At 40.4% G+C, this 25077-nt stretch overlaps 1 protein-coding gene across 1 annotated transcript in view; it reads right to left on the minus strand.

The window, feature by feature from the left end:
* LOC115477307 (protein transport protein Sec23A) overlaps window positions 1-25077 on the minus strand; it is a 192416-nt gene that overhangs the window by 63365 nt on the left and 103974 nt on the right. Inside the window, exon 13 of the mRNA XM_030214093.1 lies at window positions 3989-4095. Within this exon, the coding sequence (XP_030069953.1) occupies window positions 3989-4095 (107 nt within the window). The remainder of the gene's footprint in view (window positions 1-3988; window positions 4096-25077) is intronic.

Below are 25077 nucleotides of genomic sequence, written 5' to 3' on the forward strand. Positions count from 1 at the left end.
CACGTCAGGGGTGTCCTCTTTCTCCCTTGCTATTTGTTCTTTCACTTGACCCTCTGGTGAGGGAAGTGGTGAGTAATCCAGAAATAAAAGGGGTGCGGGTTGGGAGTCAAGAATTCAAATTGTCTGCATTTGCAGATGATCTGCTGATTCATATTGTTGAGCCCCAAGGTTCGTTAACAACTTTAATGGAGAGCTTTCGGGAGTATGGGGAATTTTCAGGTTTTAAGCTCAATCTGGACAAGTCTTTGGCACTAGCCACATGCGAGTCTGTACGACGGAAGTGGGTGGGTGGATTTCCTTTAAAATGGGGGACTAATTCGTTTAGATATTTAGGTATTCAACTCTGTACGAGAACATCACGGATGTATAGGTGTAATGTTGAGAGGTTGCTGAATTCCACGAGAGACTGGCTGCAGAAGTGGATACATTTACCACTCTCACTTCATGGGCGAGTACAGCTCTTCAATATGGTTCTTTTTCCAAGATGGTTGTATGTACTCCAGGTCTTACCGCTGCGGTTATTGAAGCGGGATCTGGGTGTGATGAGAGGATTGTTATCTAAATTTTGTTGGGCGGGGAAAAAACCCAAAATGGCCTTTAGATACCTCTTAGGAGCTTGGAAGCATGGTGGTTTTGGACTGCCAGATCTGAGAGCGTATAATAACGCATGTCTAATGCGACATCTAGGAGACTGGTATTTGAGTGAACAGACTTTTACACCAGTAGAGCTTGAAAGAGAATACTATGCACCTTGGCATATTAACTATTTGATGCAGGAGGTAGGTAAACAGCTGCCCAAAGAGTTGAGAAGTAGCATAGTATTGCAATCGGTGCGAGAGGCCTGGAGATATTTAGTCCCGTTATTGGGGGAGGACCCTGGGGTATCAGACCAATTACCCATTCGGGGTAACAAACAGTTTTCCCCAGGACAAGATAATGCTAGTTTTCAACGATGGGCTAATGGGGGGTTAACTCTTTTTAGGCATGTATTAGATGAGGAGGGTAGATTATTTAGTTGGGCGCAATTTCAAAGTCAGTTGGGAGTAGACCAGAGAGATGTGCTAGCCTATTTACAATTACAGCATTATTATAAATCTTTGGATAGGAGAGCATTAGGAACCCGAATGGGAACCTGTTTAGATGACTTTTTTGGGCAGTTTTCAGAGAGGGGACTGTCGATTTCGTCTCTCCATAAGGAGGTGCAAAAACGGGTAGTGAGTCGGTCCAGAGCGGCGATTTTACGTCGTTGGAATCAGGATTTAGGGGAACATCTGACGGAGGTCGATCTCTCAGTTTTGGTTCGGAAGATCCCTGAGGTGTCTACTAGTGCAGAGTTGAGAGAGTGCCAATATAGGGTCTTACATCGAGCATATATGACACAGGAGCAGTTATTTAGATTTGGAGGAGTGGAGACACCGGTATGTCCCAAATGTAAACAAGGAAATAATTCATTTTATCATGCTTTTTGGGACTGTCCAGAGGTTAAATTGTTTTGGGCAGAAATCTTGAACTATGTGGGGGGTCTCTGGAAACACCCTCTGCCGATGGTGCCTGCTGGAGTGTTGCTAGATAAATATGAGAAGTTTGGGGTAACTAAACGGGAAACAATACTGTTTATACGGAAAGCAATGGTGGTAGGGAAGCGGATTATCTTGAGAGAATGGATTGGAACTGAGAGCCCCTCGTTTTGGGCTTGGAGGAATTGTTTGCATGTATTGTTGTTAATGGAGAAACGAGAGATGTGGGGTACACCAAAGAGGAAAAAACAATTCTTGTCGATTTGGGACCCATATTTGCAATCACTCCCGCATAGAGCGAGGAGCCTCATTCTAAATACGATTTAAGATTGATCTTTTGGACAGGGTAATAGACTATGGGTAAAGAGGATAAAGGAGTTCTTGTCAGGGTGCCTGTGCTGAACCACGGGGGAAAGAGGGGGAGCACCGGGTGGAATAAGGACAGGAGAAAGAAGCACGGAGGGAAGGTAGGAGGGGGGACCACGAAGAGGGGTCTCTTTTTTTTTTTTTTTTTTTAGGGGGGGTTCAGGGTGTGAGAGGTGCCATAGGGAGGGGGTTGGGGATAATGGGGATTGTTTGTTCTTTCTCACCGCCTTTGGGGGCTATCAGATCACAAGCTCCCAAGGGCATTGCTGAGGGGAATTTTTCTTTTTCTTCTGTGTATGGGAGGGAGGGAGGGAGTTATAGGGTTTCAATGGTAGGCATTTATTGGTAGACATCGAGACTGTATTATCTCTACATATGTGATGTGAAATGATATTCTCGTGTATATAATTGTTATTTTATGAGTTGGAGGACGGGGGGTGGTTTTGGGGGAAGGAGGAGGGGTTAGGGGAGGGGATGGAAGGGAAAGGGGGAGGGGGGAAGGGAGTTTGAAGAATGTAGTAGATTGGTCTGGAATAGATTTGGGTTGTTTCGTCACAATGCTGTTATTTGTGCACAAGACTGTATTGTTTTGATTTGTGTGAAAACTCAATAAACCGTTTAAACATAAATTTATTATGAGAATGTATGTATCTCCTCGCAAAGCTTTCTGGTCGACTCTTCGACCTAATAGTGTATGCTTGAAATGTGCTAGTCCTCATGCTCACTTGAGCCACATGTTCTGGTCTAGTCAGTCCATTTTGTAACTTCTAGAGGCAGATTTGTGCCCATGTCTGTCACCTGTGGCAGATTAGGTGGCGCCCAAACCCACATCTTTTGTTTGACATTTTTCCTTTTTCCTCCCCGTTACCTAAGGGTTTTTGGGCCTTTTTGAAATGCTCTGTCCTCACAGCAAAGAAATCCATCCTGCTGCGCCGGATTATATTGGACGCACCAACATTGTCAGAGTGGCACTCCTCCATGATTTATCTTTCTACCTTGGAACATAAGGGGATTCTGGACTTATCCTCTGCTAGAGGTGACTCTTATTGCATGACTTGATTTCCGTTTTGGATTTCCCTGACTTATGTTGGCCACAGTAGGATCCTGAATGCATAATTTTGCTTCTATGGGTTCCATGTATAGTGTTAGATCTTGTTTGCATTATTCATTTTATGGGAGTGAGGTACTATTTTGATCATTTTAGGCCACTTGTTGCTTATATAGATATGAGTTTCTCTTACTCTGTGATTGCAAAGATTTTGATTGAAGCATGGTTTGTTCTCTTTTGCTGTTTTTGCTTCTCAGTGCCTAATAAAGTTCTTTAATAATAAGTTAAGGTACTACACTCACAGGTTTCTACAACTTATATTTCCTCTCTGCAAAAGTAATATCAAGTACAAAATGCTCCTCTGGCAACAGGGCTAGTGTTAGACATTCAGGGGCCCAGGAAAGAAACTGGGGAAGGGGCACCAAAGCCCACCTGCAGGCTATACCTTTTTCAGCCTGAGGCAGACGGGCCCCCTGTGGCATTGGGGCCCAGGCCAACTGCCTTGTCTGCCACCTGCTAATGCCGGCCCTTGACTAGTGACTATTAAGTGCAATTTTACCTTTTATTATTTCCAAGCTATACTTCCATTCTGTCTAAAATGCTCTTTCCCTGAAGTTCATTCCTTTTTCTTGACCAATTCCCCGCCTTAAACTACTTCAACACTCCTATCTCATAGCCCCTACATTAGCTGGCAGTCTGTTTACCACTTCAAAAGATGGTTGGCTGGCAAAAGGCTTTAGGCCAAGCAGCTCCTTTTACGGTGCATGGCAGACAGGCTTTTATTTTATACAACCAATTGCAATAATAGAATGATGATCACAAGCACACAGATACCATCACTCCTTTTCAAGTAGTGGGACAGGACAGAAAGAGTGACTGACAAGAGTCGAAGGTAAGAGTGTGGAGAAAGAGATATTGTTGCACTGAAAGAGTAGCAGCAAATTCTGCAGTGTGAGACAAATTTTGTGGCAGGCCCTTATTAAAAAAATTAAAACAGAAGCATCTTTTTAAGCAGGATGTAAATATTACTAAACGATTCTTCAGAAGGGATACCTACTTTCTGGCTACTGTGGTTACACGGATGCGTCTTTGTCCACTAGAATGTTGGTACTGTGTGACAAACTGGATTGCACCGCGCCCACCTTGAGGTATTGGAGCATTGTGCTAAATTGCAAAGAAAAAAAATTGTTAGAAACTTGGTTAAATCTGTGTGAGATATTACCATACAAGATTTCTTATTACCTCTAATGTTCATAGAAAGATCAGAAACCCTGGTTACCTACAGGCAGTTTATCAAATCAGCTTAGCAAATAATTAAATTTATCACATTATGTAAGTATTTATATTAATACTCATTAGGAAGTTTAGAGAGACAAATACTAAAACACAGCATTACTTCATAAAATGAACATTCAGACAATTACTATTTGCAAACCTGGCAGAAACAAATTGGGAAATCAGCGAAGATCAAAGTAGCTCTTGTGTGCTCAGGAATATATTAAATACCCGACTGTCTTCTTTTTTTTCTCAGGAGCCTTTTCTCACTCTCCTAGTCATGTGTAATGAAAACAAAGCATGGTGTGCACTGCCAGAATTCAGAGTACCACAAACATACCGAAGGACATAAGAATAAACTGAAATGCAGTATCAGTAGAGAAAAAAAGAATAATGCAGAGGGCTACAGGCCTAAAATGTGTGATTTAAGGGGTTTATAACACCTTTTACACAAATAGGAAAACCCTTTAGAATATCAGGCCCTCAATATCTACATCATACATTTTTGTCCTAAAAAACAAAAAACAAATCTGTAGTTGAGTTGGGAGTCTCAAAACCTCATTCCATACTGCTCTGAAGTCTCTGTAAACTCAGGAACGTGAAAGGAGTTGAGCGTTTTAAAGAGAACACTCATGTGCCAAAATGCAAGGAACAGTAACAGTTTAACACACAGGTTAGATATATATCCCTGGATTCAATATATGGGCCCAAAAATGGATGTCAATCCAAGATATGCGGCCAACTAAATTGGCTGAGTCAATTGGTGCCAATAAATGGGTGCTAACTTGCATCAATCTGAAGTCAAGTGCACATCTTGCTACGCGCTATTCTATAACAATGTGTACCTCAAAAGGAGGGGTGGCCATGGGAGGTACATGGATGGGTCAAGGGTGTTCCTAAAGTTTGCACAGTGTTACAGATTACTGGGGAAGTGCACCAGCGTACGTCCTGGTACCCAAATTGGCACTCAATGCTATTCTATAATGGGTGCTCATCTTTGAGTGCCCATTATAGAGTAGCACTGAACGTCAATTTATTTTGGCACTGATTTTTGGGCGCCACTTTTTGACTCTAACCCATAAAATATGCTACCACACATGCTATTTACTGCTGGTCCAATTTTAAGCAATGGAGTCTATTTACTATATCAGGTACTGTCATTAACATGCATTAACAGGCAGCACACTTCCATAAATCTAGTCTGAAAGTTTAAAAAAAACATGCTGGATTCCAGGTTCTTCTGCTTAGAAGGCAACTACATATCACACAAATTGTCTGTAGCACTGGTCACCTAACTAAAGCAACCACTCCTGGATAATGTGGCTGTAGTCTGGTGTACAGCGCTGCGTATGCCTTGTAGCGCTATAGAAATGATAAATAGTAGTAGTAGTAATCTGTTATATGCAGTTTAATCTAATTAACTAAACTTGTTTGAATGAACTGACATTAAAAGAAATCTCTGCAGTACACTCTGTGAAAGTGATGAAGATACAAGTACATAAGCACATAAGTAATGCCACACTGGGAAAAGACCAAGGGTCCATCGAGCCCAGCATCCTGTCCACGACAGCGGCCAATCCAAGCCAAGGGCACCTGGCAAGCTTCCCAAACGTACAAACATTCTATACATGTTATTCCCGGAATTGTGGATTTTTCCCAAGTCCATTTAGTAGTGGTTTATGGACTTGTCCTTTAGGAAACCGTCTAACCCCCTTTTAACTCTGCCAAGCTAACCGCCTTCACCACATTCTCCGGCAACGAATTCCAGAGTTTAATTACGCATTGGGTGAAGAAAGATTTTCTCCGATTTGTTTTAAGTTTACTACACTGTAGTTTCATCGCATGCCCCCTAGTTCTAGTATTTTTGGAAAGCGTGAACAGACGCTTCACATCCACCTGTTCCACTCCACTCATTATTTTATATCTCTATCATGTCTCCCCTCAGCCGTCTCTTCTCCAAGCTAAAAAGCCCTAGCCTCCTTACTCTTTCTTCATAGGGAAGTCGTCCCATCCCCGCTATCATTTTAGTCGCCCTTCGCTGCACCTTTTCCAATTCTACTATATCTTTCTTGAGATGCTGCGACTAGAATTGAACACAATACTCAAGGTGCAGTCGCACCATGGAGCGATATAACGGCATTATAACATCCTCACACCTGTTTTCCATACCTTTCCTAATAATACTCAACATTCTATTTGCTTTCCGAGCCGCAGCAGCACACTGAGCAAAAGGTTTCAGTGTATTATCGACGACGACACCCAGATCCCTTTCTTGGTCCGTAACTCCTAACGTGGAACCTTGCATGACGTAGCTATAATTCGGGTTCTTTTTTCCCACATGCATCACCTTGCACTTGCTCACATTAAACATCATCTGCCATTTAGCCGCCCAGTCTCCCAGTCTCGTAAGATCCTTCTGTAATTTTTCACAATCCTGTCACGAGTTAACGACTTTGAATAACTTTGTGTCATCAGCAAATTTAATTACCTCGCTAGTTACTCCCATCTCTAAATCATTTATAAATATATTAAAAAGCAGCGGTCCTAGCACAGACCCGAGGAACCCCACTAACTACCCTTCTCCATTGTGAATACTGCCCATTTAACCCCACTCTCTGTTTCCTATGCTTCAACCAGTTTTTAATCCACAATAGGACTTTTCCTCCTATCCCATGTCCCTCCAATTTCCTCTGTAGCCTTTCATGAGGTACCTTGTCAAACGCCTTTTGAAAATCCAGATACACAATATCAACTGGCTCCCCTTTGTCCACATGTTTGTTTACTCCTTCAAAGAATTGAAGTAAATTGGTCAGGCAAGATTTCCCCAGACAAAAGCCGTGCTGACTCGGTCTCAGTAATCCATGTCCTCAGATGTGCTCTGTAATTTTGTTTCTAATAATAGCCTCTACCATTTTCCCCGGCACCGACATAATTTCACGGATCTCCCCTGGAACCTTTTTTAAAAATGGGCGTTACAATGACCACCCTCCAATCTTCCGGTACCACGCTCGATTTTAAGGATAAATTGCACATCACTAGCAGTAGCTCCGCAAGCTCATTTTTCAGTTCTATCAGTACTCTAGGATGAATACCATCTGGTCCAGGAGATTTGCTACTCTTCAGTTTGCTGAACTGCCCCATTACGTCCTCCAGGTTTACCGTGAAGTCAGTAAGTTTCTCCGACTTGTCCGCTTGAAATATCATTTCCGACACCGGTATCCCACCCAAATCTTCCTCGGTGAAGACCGAAGCAAAGAATTCATTCAATCTCTCCACTACTTCTTTGTCTTCCTTGATCGCCCCTTTTACCCCTAAGTCATCCAGCGGCCCAACCGATTTTTTTTGCCGGCTTCCTGCTCTTAATATACCGAAAAAACATTTTTACTATGCTTTTTTGCCTCTAATGCTTTTTTCGTAATCCCTTTTGGCCTTCTTTATCTGCGCCTTGCATTTGCTTTGACACTCCTTATGCTGCTTCTTGTTATTTTCAGACGGTTCCTTCTTCCATTTTCTGAAGGCATTTCTTTTAGCCTTAACAGCTTCCTTCACCTCACTTTTCAACCAGGCCGGCTGTCTTTTGGAGTTCCGTCTTTCTTTTCTAATTTGTGGAATATGTTTGGCCTGGGCCTCCAGGATGGTATTTTTGAACAGCGTCTATAACTGTTGTACAGTTTTTACCCTCTCAGTTGTCCCCCTAAGTTTTGTTTCCACCGTTCTTCTTATTTTATCATAGTCTCCTTTTTTAAAGTTAAACGCTAATGTATTTGACTTCCTGTGTATAGTTACTTCAAGGTTGATATCAAAACTGATCATATTATGATCACTGTTATCAAGCGGCCCCAGTACCATAACCTCCCTCACCAGATCATGCGCTCCACTAAGGACCAAGTCTAGAATATTTCCTTCTCTCGTCGGCTCCTGCACCAGCTGCTCCATAAAGCTGTCCTTGATTTCATCAAGGAATTGTACCTCTCTAGCGTGTCCCGATGTTACATTTACCCAGTCTATATTTGGATAATTGAAGTCACCCATTATTATCACATTGCCTATTTTGTTTGCGTCTCTGATTTCTTTTATCATTTCTGCGTCTACCTCGATAAGTTACCTCGACAGGGCACAATCTGTGTTGCCCACCACTACAGGACCCGTTCAGGTCTGAATTAGAACTGCCGTCCTTGAAAGGTTTCAGAAACTTGTATAAATGAATACTCTGCATTTCAACTGGACACCTCCCATTGATCGACACTTTTGATTAGACTTAGAAAACTGTGAATATCACGATATGTGAATTGCTCTTGCTCAGATTAATATAGAATGCAGCTTTAAATTAACATTCATTTTTGTTACGTACTTAAGATGGCTATTTTAAGAAACCTTGAGCAACCCTTGGAATAATTTGTATTCTTTATTAAGCTATGGGTCTCCCCTTTGTGCAAATTACTGCTTTATGATTGACTTTGTAAGTTCAGTTATAATTGATTATGACGCCTTGTAAATCTTTCCAAGATATTAAAAATAAAGTACATTAACAAGTGCTATTAAAAACAATCTTAAATTATTCCAATTGTATGAATAACTTCTGTGCACCTATACAAAACATATCTGACAATGCAACGGAGATCTGACAAAATCTGGTCATGGTAATTTTTTTAAAAGTTTTTTAAATAAGACACTTTTAGATGTCACCTCCTACAGTAGGTTATTGTCACATTTGTTTTTGTATAATCAAGTGGCCAGCTAATGCTGGATTTAGCAGGATGCTTCCTGTCACAGGATCACTGATCCATAACATTCCTCGATTTAACAGACAAATGATTCTCTGCAATTCACTCTCTCCAGTCATCAAACGAAAGATTAGCATGTATAAACCTAGCATAAAGGTGTTGAACTACCATAAATTGTCAAAGGAAAGAATATCTACAGATCCAGTCCAAACATCAAGTCAAAGGCGTTCCGGTACACATAAGGTAATTTATGTTACTTCTGAAATAAGAACTAGTGATTGTGAGCTCAGAGCCCAAGGGACCAGCTCAGCTATGCTTTTGGGAAAACCCTTTCAATGAATAGCAGGACCTGCTAGATAACTACTTAGAAAAAATATTTACTGCATTTCATTTCCATACTTTATGTAAAACCTGAGAAGCCTGAATAAAGCAGTTTCAAGCTCAAACTAGTACTATCTTAATACAGATTTTTAATTGTTTTAATTTTATGCTAATTGGATTAAGATATACTAAAATTACAAGTTAGAAACTCTTTAAAAAGTCTCACCTGAAGAAGGGGATGGCCTATGTAGTTTCTAAAGCATAAGATACTAAACATTTTTGGATATTACCACAACATACAAAGAATCCAGAAAACATTTAGTGAATGAATGGCTTGACAAGTGTTTAGAGCTGTGGTTCCCAAACCTGGTCCTGCAGGCACCCCAGCCAGTCAGGTTTTCAGGATACTCACAATGAATATTCATGAGTGAAATTTGCACTACCTCCACTGCATGCAAATCTCTCAGGAATATTCATTATGGATATCCTGAAAATCTAACTAGCTGGGGTGCCTCCAGGACCAGGTTTGGGAACCACTGGTTTAGAATAATACATTTCCTTAAAATTAACAATTTAATACAAAGTTGATCCTTCCCATTCACACAGTCCAGGATGATAGTGCATGACAATAATTTTAAAAAAAGTGCCATGATGAAAAACATTTACCCCTTATACATGCAATTTAATTCATTTTAACTGAATTGCAAAATCAACGGGGCAACTTTATAACATCTGTCCGCAACTGACACTGGCCCTCAGTATAATGTCATTAATTTGTAATGTAATGCTGTTTGTCCAGTTTGCAAAACCCTATATATTCTGCTGGTTGCTAATAAAAATACTTAAAAAAGATCTGTCCAAGTGTGCAGCTACATGCATGTGTGAAAAGTACGCATGCCCAAAGATCCTGAGATCTTTTACAGTGATCACATGGAGTTGCAGTGTACAAGTGTATTTTATAGGGCTGCACATTGATTAAACATTTGTTTTGAATAGATCTTTATTAACTCAGAACAGAGGTAGCGCAAACAAACACAGAATGCCAGTCAGCAATATTCCACTAAAATATGCACGAAATACGTTTTCCATACAGAAAAAGTACACAGTATCGCATAGTGTCCCCCTCACATTTCCTCTCATAAAGTGCAAAATATAGAAAGCAAATATAAATTCTCAAAACTGACATTTTAATTACTAAACTGAAAAATAAAAAAAATATTTTTTTTTCCTTTGTTGTCTGATGATTTTATTTTTCTAATCACTTGTTCCCTGCTTCTGGTTCTGCTTCCCTCTGTTTGTGTTCTGAACTCTGTTTCCAGGGCAACCTGTCCATTATTTTTTTTTCTCTCCTCCTTTCTTCTTCACTTCCTGCCCTACATACATCTTTCACAGTCTGCTTTCTTCCATTTTTCTTCCTCCAGAAATCTATCAAGTTTCCATCTCTTCTTCTCCCCTCCGTGGGCACAATCTTCCCCAGGTCTTGGCATCTCTGCCTGGCTGCATCTCCCCTCCCCTTTGCCTGCACTCTAGAATCTCTCATTCCTCCCCACCCCCATATGGTCCGCATTCTCTCTTGAACGCTGCTTCTACCTGTCCTTCTCAGTCCTCTGACCTTTCCTTTAATGCTGACAGCAGGCTGCTTCTCTCATCCACCCACGCCTCTCTTTATAGTGTCCCGCCTGGAAACAGGAAGGTCTGATAGAAGAGGTGGGACACTATAGAAAGAGGCTTGGGCAGGTGAGAGAAGCAGCTTGCCTTTAGCGTTAAAGGCAAGGTCAGAGGACTGAGGGGGACAGGTAGAAGCAGCATGAGAGATTTGCGGGCCCTAACGCTGCCGCCCAGAGTATCTCCTGCCTTGCGCTGGTCCAGAACTGCCAAGGGATCATATCTCCATGGTCACTTCCAGGTCGCAAGTGCACAGCTCTTCTTCCCCCCCACCGCCAGCAGTTGCCTCTTCCCGAAGAAGCAGGGCCGACCCCTGCGGTTCAGGTGAGCCCCAGGTTTTTGTAATGCTGGATGGTTGTGGGTGGGGAAGAGACCTGCAATTAATGTGCGTTAACATTTTTTACGCATGTTAAATGTACAGCCCTAGTACTTTAGGAAACAGATAAGCACATACACAGCAGACACACAAATTTGTACCATCTTTGAGCAAGTATAAACTTTGTGAATGTGCATTTTCACATTATTATTAGGGCTGGTCCTGGGAGCCTATTTTACAAAAGTGCATAGGCATCCCATTATAGAATTATGCTTTTTATCTAAGAATATGCATCCCAGTTCAGTCAATTAAATTGATTTGGAGTTCGTACATGCACAAAACATTTTATGATAGACTAGTAAAAAAGGCCCGTTTCCGAAACCAATGAAACGGGCGCTAGCATGTGGCTTTTTTTTTTTTGTGTGTGTATGTGTCACAGAGTTATTTTGTGTGTGTGTGAGTGTGTGAGGGTGGGGTGTGTGTGCAGGTTGTTGATGTGTGTCTTTTTTTTTTGTTTTTTGCTTGGGGGGTTGGGGGATGTGCTGTGCTGTGCTGGCAAAGTGGGATGGATTGGTGTGTGGCTTTAAGGGTGTGTTTCTGTTGTATTGTGTGTGTGTGGTTTTGTCTGTCAAGGAGATTTGTGGAGGGGGGTCTTTCTGTTGGTGAAATGTAAATGTGGTTGTAGGGGGGTCAGCCTTTGCTGAGTGGTGGATTGTTTTTTCTGGGGGGTTTTTTGTGTTGTGCTGAGGCAGCAGTGTTGTTTTAGATAGGCGGAAGGTAGAGGAGCACGTTCTTGGTCTGTTGGTATTTTTTGGTCGTTTCAGGGCTGCTGTAGAGGAACGCTGGAAGAGAAATGTGCTATGGGAAGCAGCGCCGTCTTTTTCCGTTGGGCTGGGGTTCTGGGCATCCTGGAGGTGGGAGACGGCTTGCCTGAGGATGAGGATGGTTGTTTTAAGTTGGCGGAAGGGAGAGGAGTACGGTCTCGGGCCATCGGGGGGTGATCTGGTATGTTCAGTCCATTTCAGGCCGGCTGCAGTGGAATGCTGGAACATTTATGCGCTGCGGGAAGCAGCACCGTCTTTTTCCGGGTGCTTGGGGAATCCCCGAGGTGGGAGACGGCTTGCCTGAGGCTGCGGATGGTTGGGCACGGCCGCTTCGGCAAAAGGGGAAGAGGAAGAGGTGGGGAGTTACCTGCAGCCGCATGAGAAACCGGGTATTCTTTGTTTGTTTTGTATTATTAGTTTGCATTTCTGTTGAAGAAAGAGTGGATGCCTTTCGAATGATGGAGGTGGTGTGCGGTTGTTTCGTTAGTTTAGCAGCCAGTCTCCAGCGATTCCTAGGCAGGGAAGGAGTAGGGAGTTTGCTGCTGGCTGGGTCGCGGGTAATCCTTCCAGCTGGGCCGCAGCTTGTCCTGTTCGCCCACGTCCCAGATGGTGAGGGGCACGCTGTTCTCCGGCTCCACCGACTCCACGTCAAGCGAACCCAAATATAGTCTGTGCTACAGGCCCTCCGGCACTCTTCAGTACCGGCATTAGGTATTTTAAAATTTCTCGCCCCCCCCCCCCCCCCCCCCCCCAGGGTTCTGTGCTCTCCGTGCTGCACAGATAATGAGCCGTTCTGCTGGTGAATGCTCCTCCCTTATTGCCACGTAGTTTCCTCTGATAGGTCCATCTTACGTCGCCTAGCATTGCCTGGGAACGGTTTTGTGATGGTCCTTTGTGTTTCAGAACGTTGAGGGTGTTTTTCTGATTGGTCCGTCATGCGAGGGCAGGGCAGAGAGACATGGTCAGTGTTGTGGCTTCACCACCATGAACAGACGAACCCTTCAGGGAGTGACTGAGTGACTTCAGAACGTTGTCTTCAGAATGTTGAGGGTGAGTTTTATTATAGTAGATTCCTTTGCAACCAAAATCCAGTGAATGAGAAAATACAAACACTGATGTGTACTCCTTTCACAATTAAAAAAATTTGCTAGCAGTTAACTGTTTGACTTTGATTTAGGAGGGTAGTCAAGGTGTGGTAAAAGTCATGTTTTTAACACACCTAATTTCCCACCGGACTGACTAATCTGTGGCATACAGTTAACACAGCTTGCGATCAATCTTGCAAACCATGTTACTCCTAGTGCCTGGGAGCACCGAGCAATAAGCCATGGCCTAGGAGAGTTACTTTGGTCCACATCCCCAATCCAATGTGTCTCCCCCCATGCTACATTCTCTTCTCTCCTCCTGATGCCCTCCCCTTGGACCTGAAGTCACTCTGGGCCTTCCTGGTCTAAGTGGGGTAGGGCAAGAATAATTCCCAGTTGCTCATGCCCCTGGTGGCACCGGGCTCAAAATGGCACCAGCAACCCCAAGCAGTAGACTCACAGTACTACCACTAAGGGTGAAGCCCTTAGCAGCTTAACCCTGGTGGCAGTACTGTAAAACTACCACTAGTAGTCACTGGTGTCATTTTGAACCCAATATCAGCAGGGGTAAGAGCGAGTGGAAAGCTATTCCTGTCCTAATCCCACTAGACCCTAGAGAAATTGACAAGGTAGGCCCAGGATTGGGCAAGCGCTTGATTTCGAGTACTGGCACCCTTAGTGACTTGATACTCCTAGCCAGGAAAAATGACACCACCTATTTTTCCAGCAATTCGATTTACATAGCAATGAGGTGTTTTGCACGTATTTGTATGCTTTGTAACTCATTACTATGTCTCCTGGAGTAATTTAAATTAACATGCACTACAGTAATGAAACACATTATTGCCTTTTAACATGTATTACAAGACAAATAAAGCATGTTTTGACTTAACTACCCTTAATATCTACCCCTTGGTCCTATATTAATGCACTAGGGAGGCAATTAAGTACAATTTATATAGTTTTACCACATTTATACAAAATCCAAGTGTGATGTGTGTAGCCTTACAGCGTAACCACAGCCAAGAATTATCGCTGATCCTCCAGCTTCCCCAGGACCTCCTCTTTTACAGATCATTAGGTATTAGTGACCTGACTTGAAGCTCGCATACCCAAAATTACTGTTTCTATAACTAACCATGTCTATTACTATAATAAATTACATATTAACACCTCAAGAGAACATTTCAGGTTTACTACCTAGGGAAACTTTGTTTTCTTAACAAATCTGAGTTATTCAACTGACCAGCTAACACTGGCTCTGGCAAGATGCTGTTGTCATTAACCTATAGATGTACAGCATACTGTGGTTTAACAGTCTTTCAAGGAGCAATACAAATTAAAATTTCCAATGCACTGACACTTAGCCTTCAGATGGAGATGAAGCTTTTAAAAAGTTTCAGTGTGGGCCAAACGCACAAAAATGTAAAATCAAAACAAGAACAATCCACCACGACATTAAAACTAAACACTGACAAACCAGTATTCATTTAATTAGTTCACGTTAAATCAAAAAGTAGTTGAATATTTCATCAATCTCAGTAACTTGCCAGTAATTTATTACTTTAATTTGCCCCAGAATATTGCCATATTTTAAACACACCCCCTAGGTGGTGGTTGGGGGGGGGAAGGAAAAAAACATTTCATAGTATGCAATTAAAATTAATTATAAGCAAACAAGATTTACAGAGCTTGCAAAAAGAAAGCAAATTCTGATTCAGTTCTAACTCCAATGGAAGTTGACTCCAGACAACAGGGCCTATACCATTGTTATGTAGTCTGAATTTAGAGGCCAACCAAAACCAAAAATGGCCTGCCCCCCTCCTCCTGGCAGAAAACCTGCACCACCACACCCTCAACCCCACCCTGCAGAAAATGAGTCATGCTGCCGCCCCCGTCCTCCCTGGCTGTCTGACCACCCTGTAAGCCCTCTCTGGGGCCTACCTTAACAGACCTTGGTGGCCTTAGTAGCATCTTCAGGGATAGGAAAGGAGCCCACTACCACTGCTGAATCACAACGGCTGCAGACACTGCTGCAGGAAGCAGTCATTTTGAGACTGGCACCCAGCTTATGCAGGAGTCGTGCATAAACTGGGTGCTAATCTCAAAATGACTACCAAGACCTCCTGCGGCAGTCTCGCAATGCTGCTGCAAGAAGTCTTGGCAACAGGCAGGAAAGAGTGGGACCACTCCTGCCCCCAAAGAGGCCACTTACATAAGTATATAAGTATTGCCATACTGGGACAGACTGAAGGACTATCAAAGCCCAACATCCTGTTTCCAACAGTGGCCAATCCAGGTCACAAGTACCTGGCATGATCCCCAAAAAGTCCAATACATTTTATTTATTTTATTTGTTGCATTTGTATCCCACATTTTCCCACCTTTTTGCAGGCTCAATGTGGCTTACATATTACTGTTAACGGCGTTAGCTGATTCCGGTCCGAACAAATACATGGTATGAATGAATACAAGGTGATATTGTGGTAGATAAGGTACATGTATGGTAAGTACAATTTTATGCTGCTTATCCTAGAAATACAATATACACAAAATATATGAATGCAAATGCAGTCTACATAGAGGCTCAGTAAATACTGTAAAGTGAAGTGGAGTCTCATATATTTGACACGAAAAATGTTTTTTTCACTCAATAGGTGAATAACTAACTCATGTTCATTGTTTAATCATTGACTCGACCTCTTCTTATCACTCATTTGTGACTGTTAATCAATCCAGCACTCTCAATATAATCAAAATATACACAGCACTTAGCTTAGGTAGGTTGGGGCAATCATAAACCCCGACAGGTCCCCGTTTCATGTTAACTTTATCAAGGGGGAGTCACCAATTCCAATAACTGCCTCAAATGCGTGTGTATATATTGGGAATATATGCACACGCATTTGAGGCAGTTATCGGAATTGGTGACTCCCCCTTGATAAAGTTAACATGAAACGGGGACCTGTCGGGGTTTATGATTGCACCAACCTACCTAAGCTAAGTGCTGTGTATATTTTGGTTATATTGAGAGTGCTGGATTGATTAACAGTCACAAATGAGTGATAAGAAGAGGTCGGTGGAGGTCGAGTCAATGATTAAACAATGAACACGAGTTAGTTATTCACCTATTGAGTGAAAAAAAAATTTTTCGTGTCAAATATATGAGACTTCACTTCACTTTACAGTGTTTACTTAGGCTCTATGTAGACTGCATTTGCATTCATATATTTTGTGTATATTGTGTTTGTGATTTTTCACACTCGACAGAGTGTAGGCTCATATTTGTTTTGGCAGCTACCCTAGAAATAAGCAGTGGATTTTCCCCAAGTCCATTTTAATGATGGTCTATGGACTCCTTTAAGAAGCCATACAAACATTTTAAAACCCAGCTACATTAACTGCTTTACTACATCCTTTGGCAATAAGTTCTAGACCTTATTATATGTTGAGTGGAAAAATACATTTTTTTTTAAGTATTTGGTATGTCCCCTAATCTTTGCACTTTTTGAAAGAGTAAATTGATTCACATTTACTCTTTCAAAAAGTACAAAGATTAGGGGACAACATTAGGAACTTCAGGATTTTGTAGACTATCAGCCATCTCTTTTCCAAACTGAAGAACCCTAACCTCTTCAGAGCTTTTCCTCATATGAAGAGTTGTTCCATCCCTTTAATAATTTTGGTCTCCTTTCTTTGTAATTTTTCTAGTTCCACTATATTTTAACAAACTTCATTTAGATTTATTACATTTGATATACTACATTTCGTAACAAAAGCTACAGCAGGTGGTTCACAATTAAAAGTTATGAACATTCTGAGCATAGTGAGGAAGGGGGTACAGAATAGACCCCATGAGGCCTGGAGTCCAAAATTAAAAATAGAGAAACTATCAAATCCTGAGATGGATGAGTGCTTCTCTGCAGAAGAGTAATATCCATGGAATGAGATGACGTTATTGGTTGCTGATCTTGAACAGATGGCAATCTTTACAGCTGTTGAACATTTTTTTTTTTGTAGGAATGAGACTGCTGTGGCAGAGACTGTGAAACAGATTCATCGGCTCCTATGACTAGGACTGGTGTTGACTCCATTTGAGGCTGCACAGTTGATTGATGTGCAGGGATGTTATATATTTCAACTGGAGAGCAAGAGGATGTTTGCATTGAACTGTGCTGTCAGTATGAATGAATCCTGCACTAGGGCTCTATGTCAGTGCTATTGTCTGATGGCACAGGGGACTGCTGCATAGGCTTGTACTGCTTAGAAGCACTGTGAACTACCTCTGCACTACAGTATCTGCACTTCTCTAGTGCTTTGCAAGGAGCTTTCAAAGGATGCTTGTGCAAGGGTGAAGAAGATGACTGTGCTTTAGGCCTGGAAACCTCCAAGCTGGTTGGTGTCAGTTCAGAGGATACCCAGTACTGTTCTTGTGCGAATGCACCCTTTTAAGATCACTGCATAGGAAAAAGAAACAACTTCTGCTAAGAAGGATCTACTAGAGTGGGCAAAGACAGCTGATCTGTGTGCAATGTTCTGCTTTCCTCCTCTTAGGCAAGGGAGTCTCTTCACCACCTCATATTGACAGTGGAATCAATTCCACATTTGAGGAGATATTTTGTCATAATGCTTGCAGTCAGCTTGATTATGGTCTGGGCCCAGATAAAGGCTGGAATTCAGATTTCATCATAGACATCTTCACAGAAGAAAGCAAAATACTAAGAAATTTTATTTTCTCAGGAAGGAGAAAATAATCAGAACAAACAGAGCTGAAAACCTCTAATACAGGAGACATTTCGTGTGCCCATTTGGCAGAACAGAAAACAAAAATTGAAGAGACCATTCATTGCACATAGGAAGGGTCTCACATGTTAAAAATTTTACAATAGTATTGAGCTCTGAAAAAGTTGCTCCATCCCTGCAATGACATCACCACTTGTTGATGGAAAATAGATTCATAGATATTTTACTATTCTTGGTTATATGAAGCTATTCCAGCCAAAAAATAACAGACTTGGAACATTTATTAGAACTTAGAAACCTGTAGTTTATGTTTGCCCCGTTTTCTTTCAAAGCATTGGATAAAATAAGTTGAAAATATGATGGTAGTATTCTCCCAGGTAAGCTGAATGCTAATTTAATTAAATGGAAATCATAAGATTCTTGTGAATTAAATAAAAAATGGGGAAAAAAGTAAAAACAGTTTGAACAGAACAATGCACATGATTTAAAAAGTTTAGAAAGTGATACAATTTTTAAAAAACTTCATGAGTTAATATCTTTACAACACTGAACTTGTAAATTATTCTAACATAATTCTATAAAACTTTATAAAGTGAACAAAAAATGAGAAAGAAAACAAAAAAAATACAAGCTGCTTCTCAGGAGAAGGACCTCGGACAATGGACTTTGTTGCAGTTGACAGTGGGCGAGAAGGGTTATAATCAGAGCAAGTATAGCTTGTACACTCTTTACATTGTAAAATGGACTTAGCAAGGGGGAAGATTCTACACTAACTGAATGACCTAAAGAACGGTGTTAATTCATTATCAAAATAGTAGAAGCACTCATAAAAGGCAGAAATTTATGCTACAGTTTAGATGAATGTTTTTGCTTCATAAACATGAAGCGCATGGTTTCTGTGAACAACATTGTGGAGCTCTATCCAGAACACACCATATCTGGACAGAATATCCTAGCACTTCAAGAAAATAATCATATAGGTCACATTTTATCTGTCAGCCATTTTACCTGAACTCAATAAAAAGGGAAAAACTGTGAACAGAAATCCTGCTTGTGAAATGAGGAACCTGCTTCACCTGACAGGTGTTTACTGATCACCTGATTTAATTAATCTCCAGTCTAACTATAACAAACATAAAATAAAACAAAAAAATTAAGATGATACTTTTTTTTATTGAAGTAGCTTAAAAACTTTTTTTTACTAGTTTTGAAGGTCAGCACCTTCTTTCTCAGATAAGTACAATACTAACTGGTAGGTCTATGCCCTCTATTTTCTGTGTATTTTGAGGCTGAAACATCTTGTCATGAGAAGACAAACATTTTAAAAAAGCAAATTTACACTATGAATTGGTTATACCATCAGAATACCCCATTATATAAGGAAAAGAAAAAGTAAGACAGATTTTTCTTCTTCAAATGTTCTGTTCATAGGCCTTAAGGTCTCATGAAAAGAATATTTTCTACTGAAGACAGTACAATAAAAGGCAAAAACTGTACAGTTCCCTTAAAAACACATGTAAGCACTAAAAATATGCACCAGATTTTCATAAAATGTTTCAAAGTTGAATTACTGCGACATTTTCAAAATAGATAATTCAAAACTATAAGGCACTATAAGATTTAAAAACTGGTTAGCAGTTAATATTGTAAACTGTCAGCCTGCAGCACAATATAGATAAAACTATATTCTATCCTACAGCATTTATTCTCAGAACATCTCATCTTTTTATTTACTGCAGGCTTTTAAACTGTAAAAACAGCACAGGAAGACCGAGGCTGGAAGAAGTTCTACATCGCTAGCAATAAATCTGGGACTTCTTTCTACCTTCCTTTTATTTGTAGACCTCAGTAACCTTTCTAAAGATGGCATGATATCGACAATTTATCAGCAATAAGAAACATATCTACAAAGAAACCAATCAAAGGAAGCTAGAAGAAAAATGCATGCTGATTTTTTTCCATATACAACATTAATCATGACTATGTCCACTGCATCCGTCTTAACTAACATTTTTGTGCTGATTCTATTTGCCTCTAATCCAAAACTGCAAACAGAAGCCTCGGCACTTACTTTGAACCTCAACATCTGTGACATGATTTTGCCATTAACTGTAATTCCAATAAGTATCTATAATAGTTTATTTAACAGAACTATTTTTAAAGAAAACACAACTGTTTGTCACCTGGTAGCCTCCTTCTATGTGTTGCTCCCACTGAACTCGCTTCACTCCTTAACCTGGGTGACCATTGATAAGTTCACAGAGATCCGTTTTCCTCTGCATTACGCACGGCTACTCACAAGACAAAAGACTTTGATAATACTCTACTTACTGTGGATTTACTGCACTTTATTTGCAGCCTTCCCCTTTTTGGGCTTTGGAGATTATGCTTACAATGAAAATATCAGTATCTGTCTGCCTATGTTCAGTTCATCTACAAAAGCATATAGTGTGGTACTCTTAAGTTTTGGTGTTATTCTTCCACTAATGATTGTCAGTTTACTTTACATTATTATTATTCATACTGCCAGGTTTCAGGCAAAGAGGGGGACCTTTCTGTGCAATGAACATCATTGTTATTATGTGCCCATTAAATCCTATTTCAGGAGCACCATTGTTCTTCTCCTCTCTGCAGGTAAGCCATTTAATTTCATTTCTTAACACCTTAGCAAAACCACTGCATATTTTAAACAAACTTGTATACTTCTGAAAATAATATACCAAACATCAAGAGTTACAGATGAAACATTAAAAGCAAAAAGTAAACGGTAATATTAGTAAAAATCTGTTGAACCATGCATTACCATACAGCACTTGAAAATTGACTATCAATATTTAACATGCCCAGTAGTAAAAGTAAATCCGAACTACAGAATCGATCTCCTGGGCTGCTTCAATAATTCAGTGGCACAGCTGGCTACTACTCTGTGGACAGACATCTACAGAGGCAGCATTCACATTCCAAGGAGGCAGGGAGTCTTTGTTGTCATACAATGGTGACCCCTTAAGGCTTGATTAGAGTCCATGATTGTAGGGATATGGAAAAAATTCTACTGCATGGCAGAGGACTATCACTGCAATAACTGGGCTAGACTAAGATAGGAAAAGATATATTAAAAACTGGGGGAAATCCCCAGGTGGCTGCAAATGAAAACTCACAGTGATATACCTTAGCCCTGGTTCAAATTGAACTGGAAGCTAAAAACTACCAAGAGAAAACTTTAATGTCCCCTCCCCTCAAACAAAACAACTCTCCCACATGCCTTGTATAGTATAGCCACTGAAAAGAAAAACATAGCATTTCTCTAATCTAATTTATCCATCTGCCTTGAAGAAAATCTTCCTTGACAGAGAATGTACTGAACACTTTTTTTTCATATGGAACAGCAATTAAATATATCAACACAGAAAGAATATACATTAAATGCTGTTATCAACAATTCAAGTAAAACCTTGGTAATTTTCAAATTATGGGAGTTTCAAGTTTATTGGTATTTGATATACCACACAATAGAGAATTTTGAGTGTTTACAAGGTTCAAAATATAATAGTGTAGCTTTTCGACAAAAGGATCAAAGATGGCGTCATGAAGACTTACCATGCCTGCAGCTCTCTGAGTGCTTGTCTTGATTCAGGCATTTTCGGACGGCTCTTCCCTGAGCATGGGAAAGAGAAGAGGAAAGGTGCGGGAGTTTCCCTCGACTCCGGCTCTGAAACAGAAGATTCTTGATGACTTCAGAGTCCTTGTGGAACCTGTGCAGGCTTCCTCCCCTTCTGCCGGTGCCGGCATGGTGTCGTCTGCAAGCAGCGTAGATGGGGCTTCCTTGAGCCCTGTGGAGCGGGCAGCTCCCCCGCATCCAGGAAGTAGAGCTGCTTTGGATTGTGCTGACCCCAGTTCTGTTGTGAGTGAAGACCTGAGAGCTCAAGGAGGGCATATATCCACAGACCCTGGAAGCTTGTATTTTTCGCAAGATTTACTCCAAAATGCTACCTCAATTTTGCCTCAGCAAACTGTGAGTGCTTTTTCTCAAGTTTGCCTACTCCTGCTTTAACTTTGCGGGTTTTTGTTAAACCAGCTTTTATGACACTGGAGTCACTATGGGACCTTGCATTTGACATGCATTCCTCTTTACAAACTTTGACATTGGAAAATACTAAAGATATTAAAGTTTTGTCGAAGGCTGCTCTTCTTCAAGCACAGGCGTCTGCTCAGCAGTCCTCTAGATTGGATTCCTTGGAAAGTAAAATCCAAAAACTGGAAACTTTGGGTCTAACCTCAGTTAAAGATAAGAATTTTATACATCGTCATTTGGAATATTTAGAAAATCTGACGACATAACGAGGTTACTCAATTTTCCCAAGTCTCCTCTTATAGCACCTATTGATATGGTTAAGAAATATTTAATTGAGAGTCTGGGGATGTCTGAAGATTCATTACCTCCTATTATGCGAGCCCAGTATATACTGGTCTCAGGAAAATCTGCTGAAGAGGCCCTGTGACGTCAAGATCTTAGTTTGTTCTAATGAAAGCCTGTACTTCTAAATTTGTGTAAACTCTTAATAAAAAAATTATTAATACAAAAAATATATAAGCCACATTGCCTCTCACTGAGCCCTATTTATTACATCAACTATCTCTAAAAGAAATTAAACTATAAGGAACTTGAGAGCTTCTTCTTACATGAGACCAGTATTGTGGAATCTCTTGGTGTGTTTATTCCACTGATTATGGATCATTTGCTTCAGGAAATAGGTTAAAACCAGCTTACTTTGGGAGTGGCTAAGACACGCCAAGAGGAGTGAGACTGACTGAACGCTTGCTGGAGTTTTATTCTTGTTTTTCTGTACCAAAATGCCTCATACTAAAAGAAAGGGGATTATTAGGGCCCTTGCATCCTCTCCGAAACAGCGAACGATAGACAGTTTCACTCTCCAGCGCCCACTGATTGAGACCGGAGTTGGATTTCCATTGGACGTTGGGGAAGGGAGCCTGACGCCTTCAGAACATGAGACCACGCTTTCCCCTCCGAAGCCTGGAATCCCACCATGCCCTGCTGTAACGCGGAAAGAGAACGGGCTTACAAGATGCGAAAGGCGCGGATATTGGGGCCTGTGGAGATGGTTCTCCCCCAGAATAGTTAACAACAGTTACTGCGAACTTGGGAAGGAAGGGATCGTTGAACCCCCCCCATGGTGGTGACGCTCGACACTGTATGGCAGGCTATAGAAAACATGAACTCCCTGATTACAAAATCAACTCAAGAAACAATGAATCTTGTTTCCATGGTGGACCAACTCTCTAAGTCGATGGACAGATTGAAACAAGACTTTAATGACCAGGTACAGAGATCTCAAAATGATATTTCAAATATAAAGGAAAATGTCTCAGTGGTTATGAAGGACAATTTAAGCATACATCAGAAAATAGAACAAATTGAAAACTATAATAGACGTTTGAATATGAGGATTTTGAATTTTCCAAAGCCAGTAGGAATCCTCCCCTTAGAACTATTTAAGAAATACCTTGTTGAAATTTTGAAGATTTCCCCTCAAAATATTCCCCCAGTAAATAAGATAATTCAGCAAGAAGAGAAGTGTGACGATTTGAAAGATATTTCTTTGACCTTAGAGGACTCACTATCAGAAGTAACAAACAGGGCTACACTTTTGATTTCATTTATATTTGAGCAAGACTTTAATGCTATACTTAAGTTATATTTTAAGAATATACATCAAAAGTTTTGCGGTCAATAATTATGGATTTTCCCTGATGTTACTAAAGTTACTCAAGAAAAACGAAAAAGATTTCTAGAAATGAGAGAAGAGACGAAGACTCTTGGGGCAACTTTTTTGTTAGCATACCCATGTAAATGTATAGTGAGATATTTGGGAGTTAAGTATGTTTTCTTTACACCAGATCAACTTAGAGCTTTCATAGATCTGAAGAGGGTGTCAGGGCTATAATATCAGTAAGGCTAGATAAAATATAGGTGGGCGGGCATAAAGCCTTTCCTTTTTTCTTTTTCTTATAGTGATTTCCCTGATTTATCTGCCACTCCCCCCTTGGTTGTGGTCTAAGGAAGGGACAAAAGTGAAATATTTTATTCTATTGGTTAATCTCTGTGTAAGAGTATATATTGTTTCAAATATTTGATCTCTTTTGATTCCTGAGTTGCTTATTGCTTGTGTAATATTATGAAAACATAAATAAAAAAAAACAGCTTACTTTGTTCTGAAGTTAAATGAATGATTTTTAATGAATGAAGAGAAAGTCAACTTACTTAGGACAAGGTTTGTGAGTTACAGCTTCTTCTCTTACTTGATCCAAGTATTTGGAAGATTTTAAAGTGAATTTTATTAGTTTTCAGCTGTTTCTTAGGTTTTTGCCAAGCGATTTACACATATTTTTGGAGTTCTTTACATAGATATGTGAGTGTATGTGTGTGTTTTACAATTCATGTTTGTAGACAATATTGCATTTTTATTTTCAGTATGTTTTTCATTTAGAGCAGGTTTCTAGATTTGGCAAGTAGTATACAAACTGCAAATAAATAAATCTAATATATACAAATGGTTTTTTACAATGTTTTTCTTTTCTATTGTTTTTCTAGTATATCCTCTAGTTTGCTGGATACCTTATGCAACTATCAGTTTTTATCAATCCTTCCATGGCAAAGAAGCTCCATCACTAGCAGAAAAGATTTCAGTGTGGCTAGTCCTGTTTACAACTGGGCTTAATCCATGGCTCAATGCACTCATACAAAAGTAAGAATTATAGCTTTGTTTTTTAAAAAAATATACAGTTTGTAATCAATAAAATGAATACTGTAATCCTGTATAGAGGTGGAAAAATGAAGATGAATCATGTTTGGTCCAATGAAAACCTCAGACATATAACGTACTGCAATAGAGAAGCAGATTTCTATCTACCAATAGAATCAGGATCTCAAGTAAACAAAAAACGTGAAGTTACATTACTACAGTACTGTAGATGTCTGTAGAATATAATGCTAGTATTTAGACAGAGGAAATAGTGACTAGTTCAGTAAATAATAGATGGCCTGTCATTAACTGTCACCTGAGGTCAAGAAGATTGATGCCAGAAGAACTCTAAGATACCAAGACAAAAGGGTGATTATGTGGACTGTAATGCAACACTGCTCTAAATAATACACTAATATAGCAATTTTCTGC

Source organism: Microcaecilia unicolor, chromosome 9 (genome assembly GCF_901765095.1).
Source record: "Microcaecilia unicolor chromosome 9, aMicUni1.1, whole genome shotgun sequence".
Taxonomy (NCBI): Eukaryota; Metazoa; Chordata; class Amphibia; order Gymnophiona; family Siphonopidae; genus Microcaecilia; species Microcaecilia unicolor.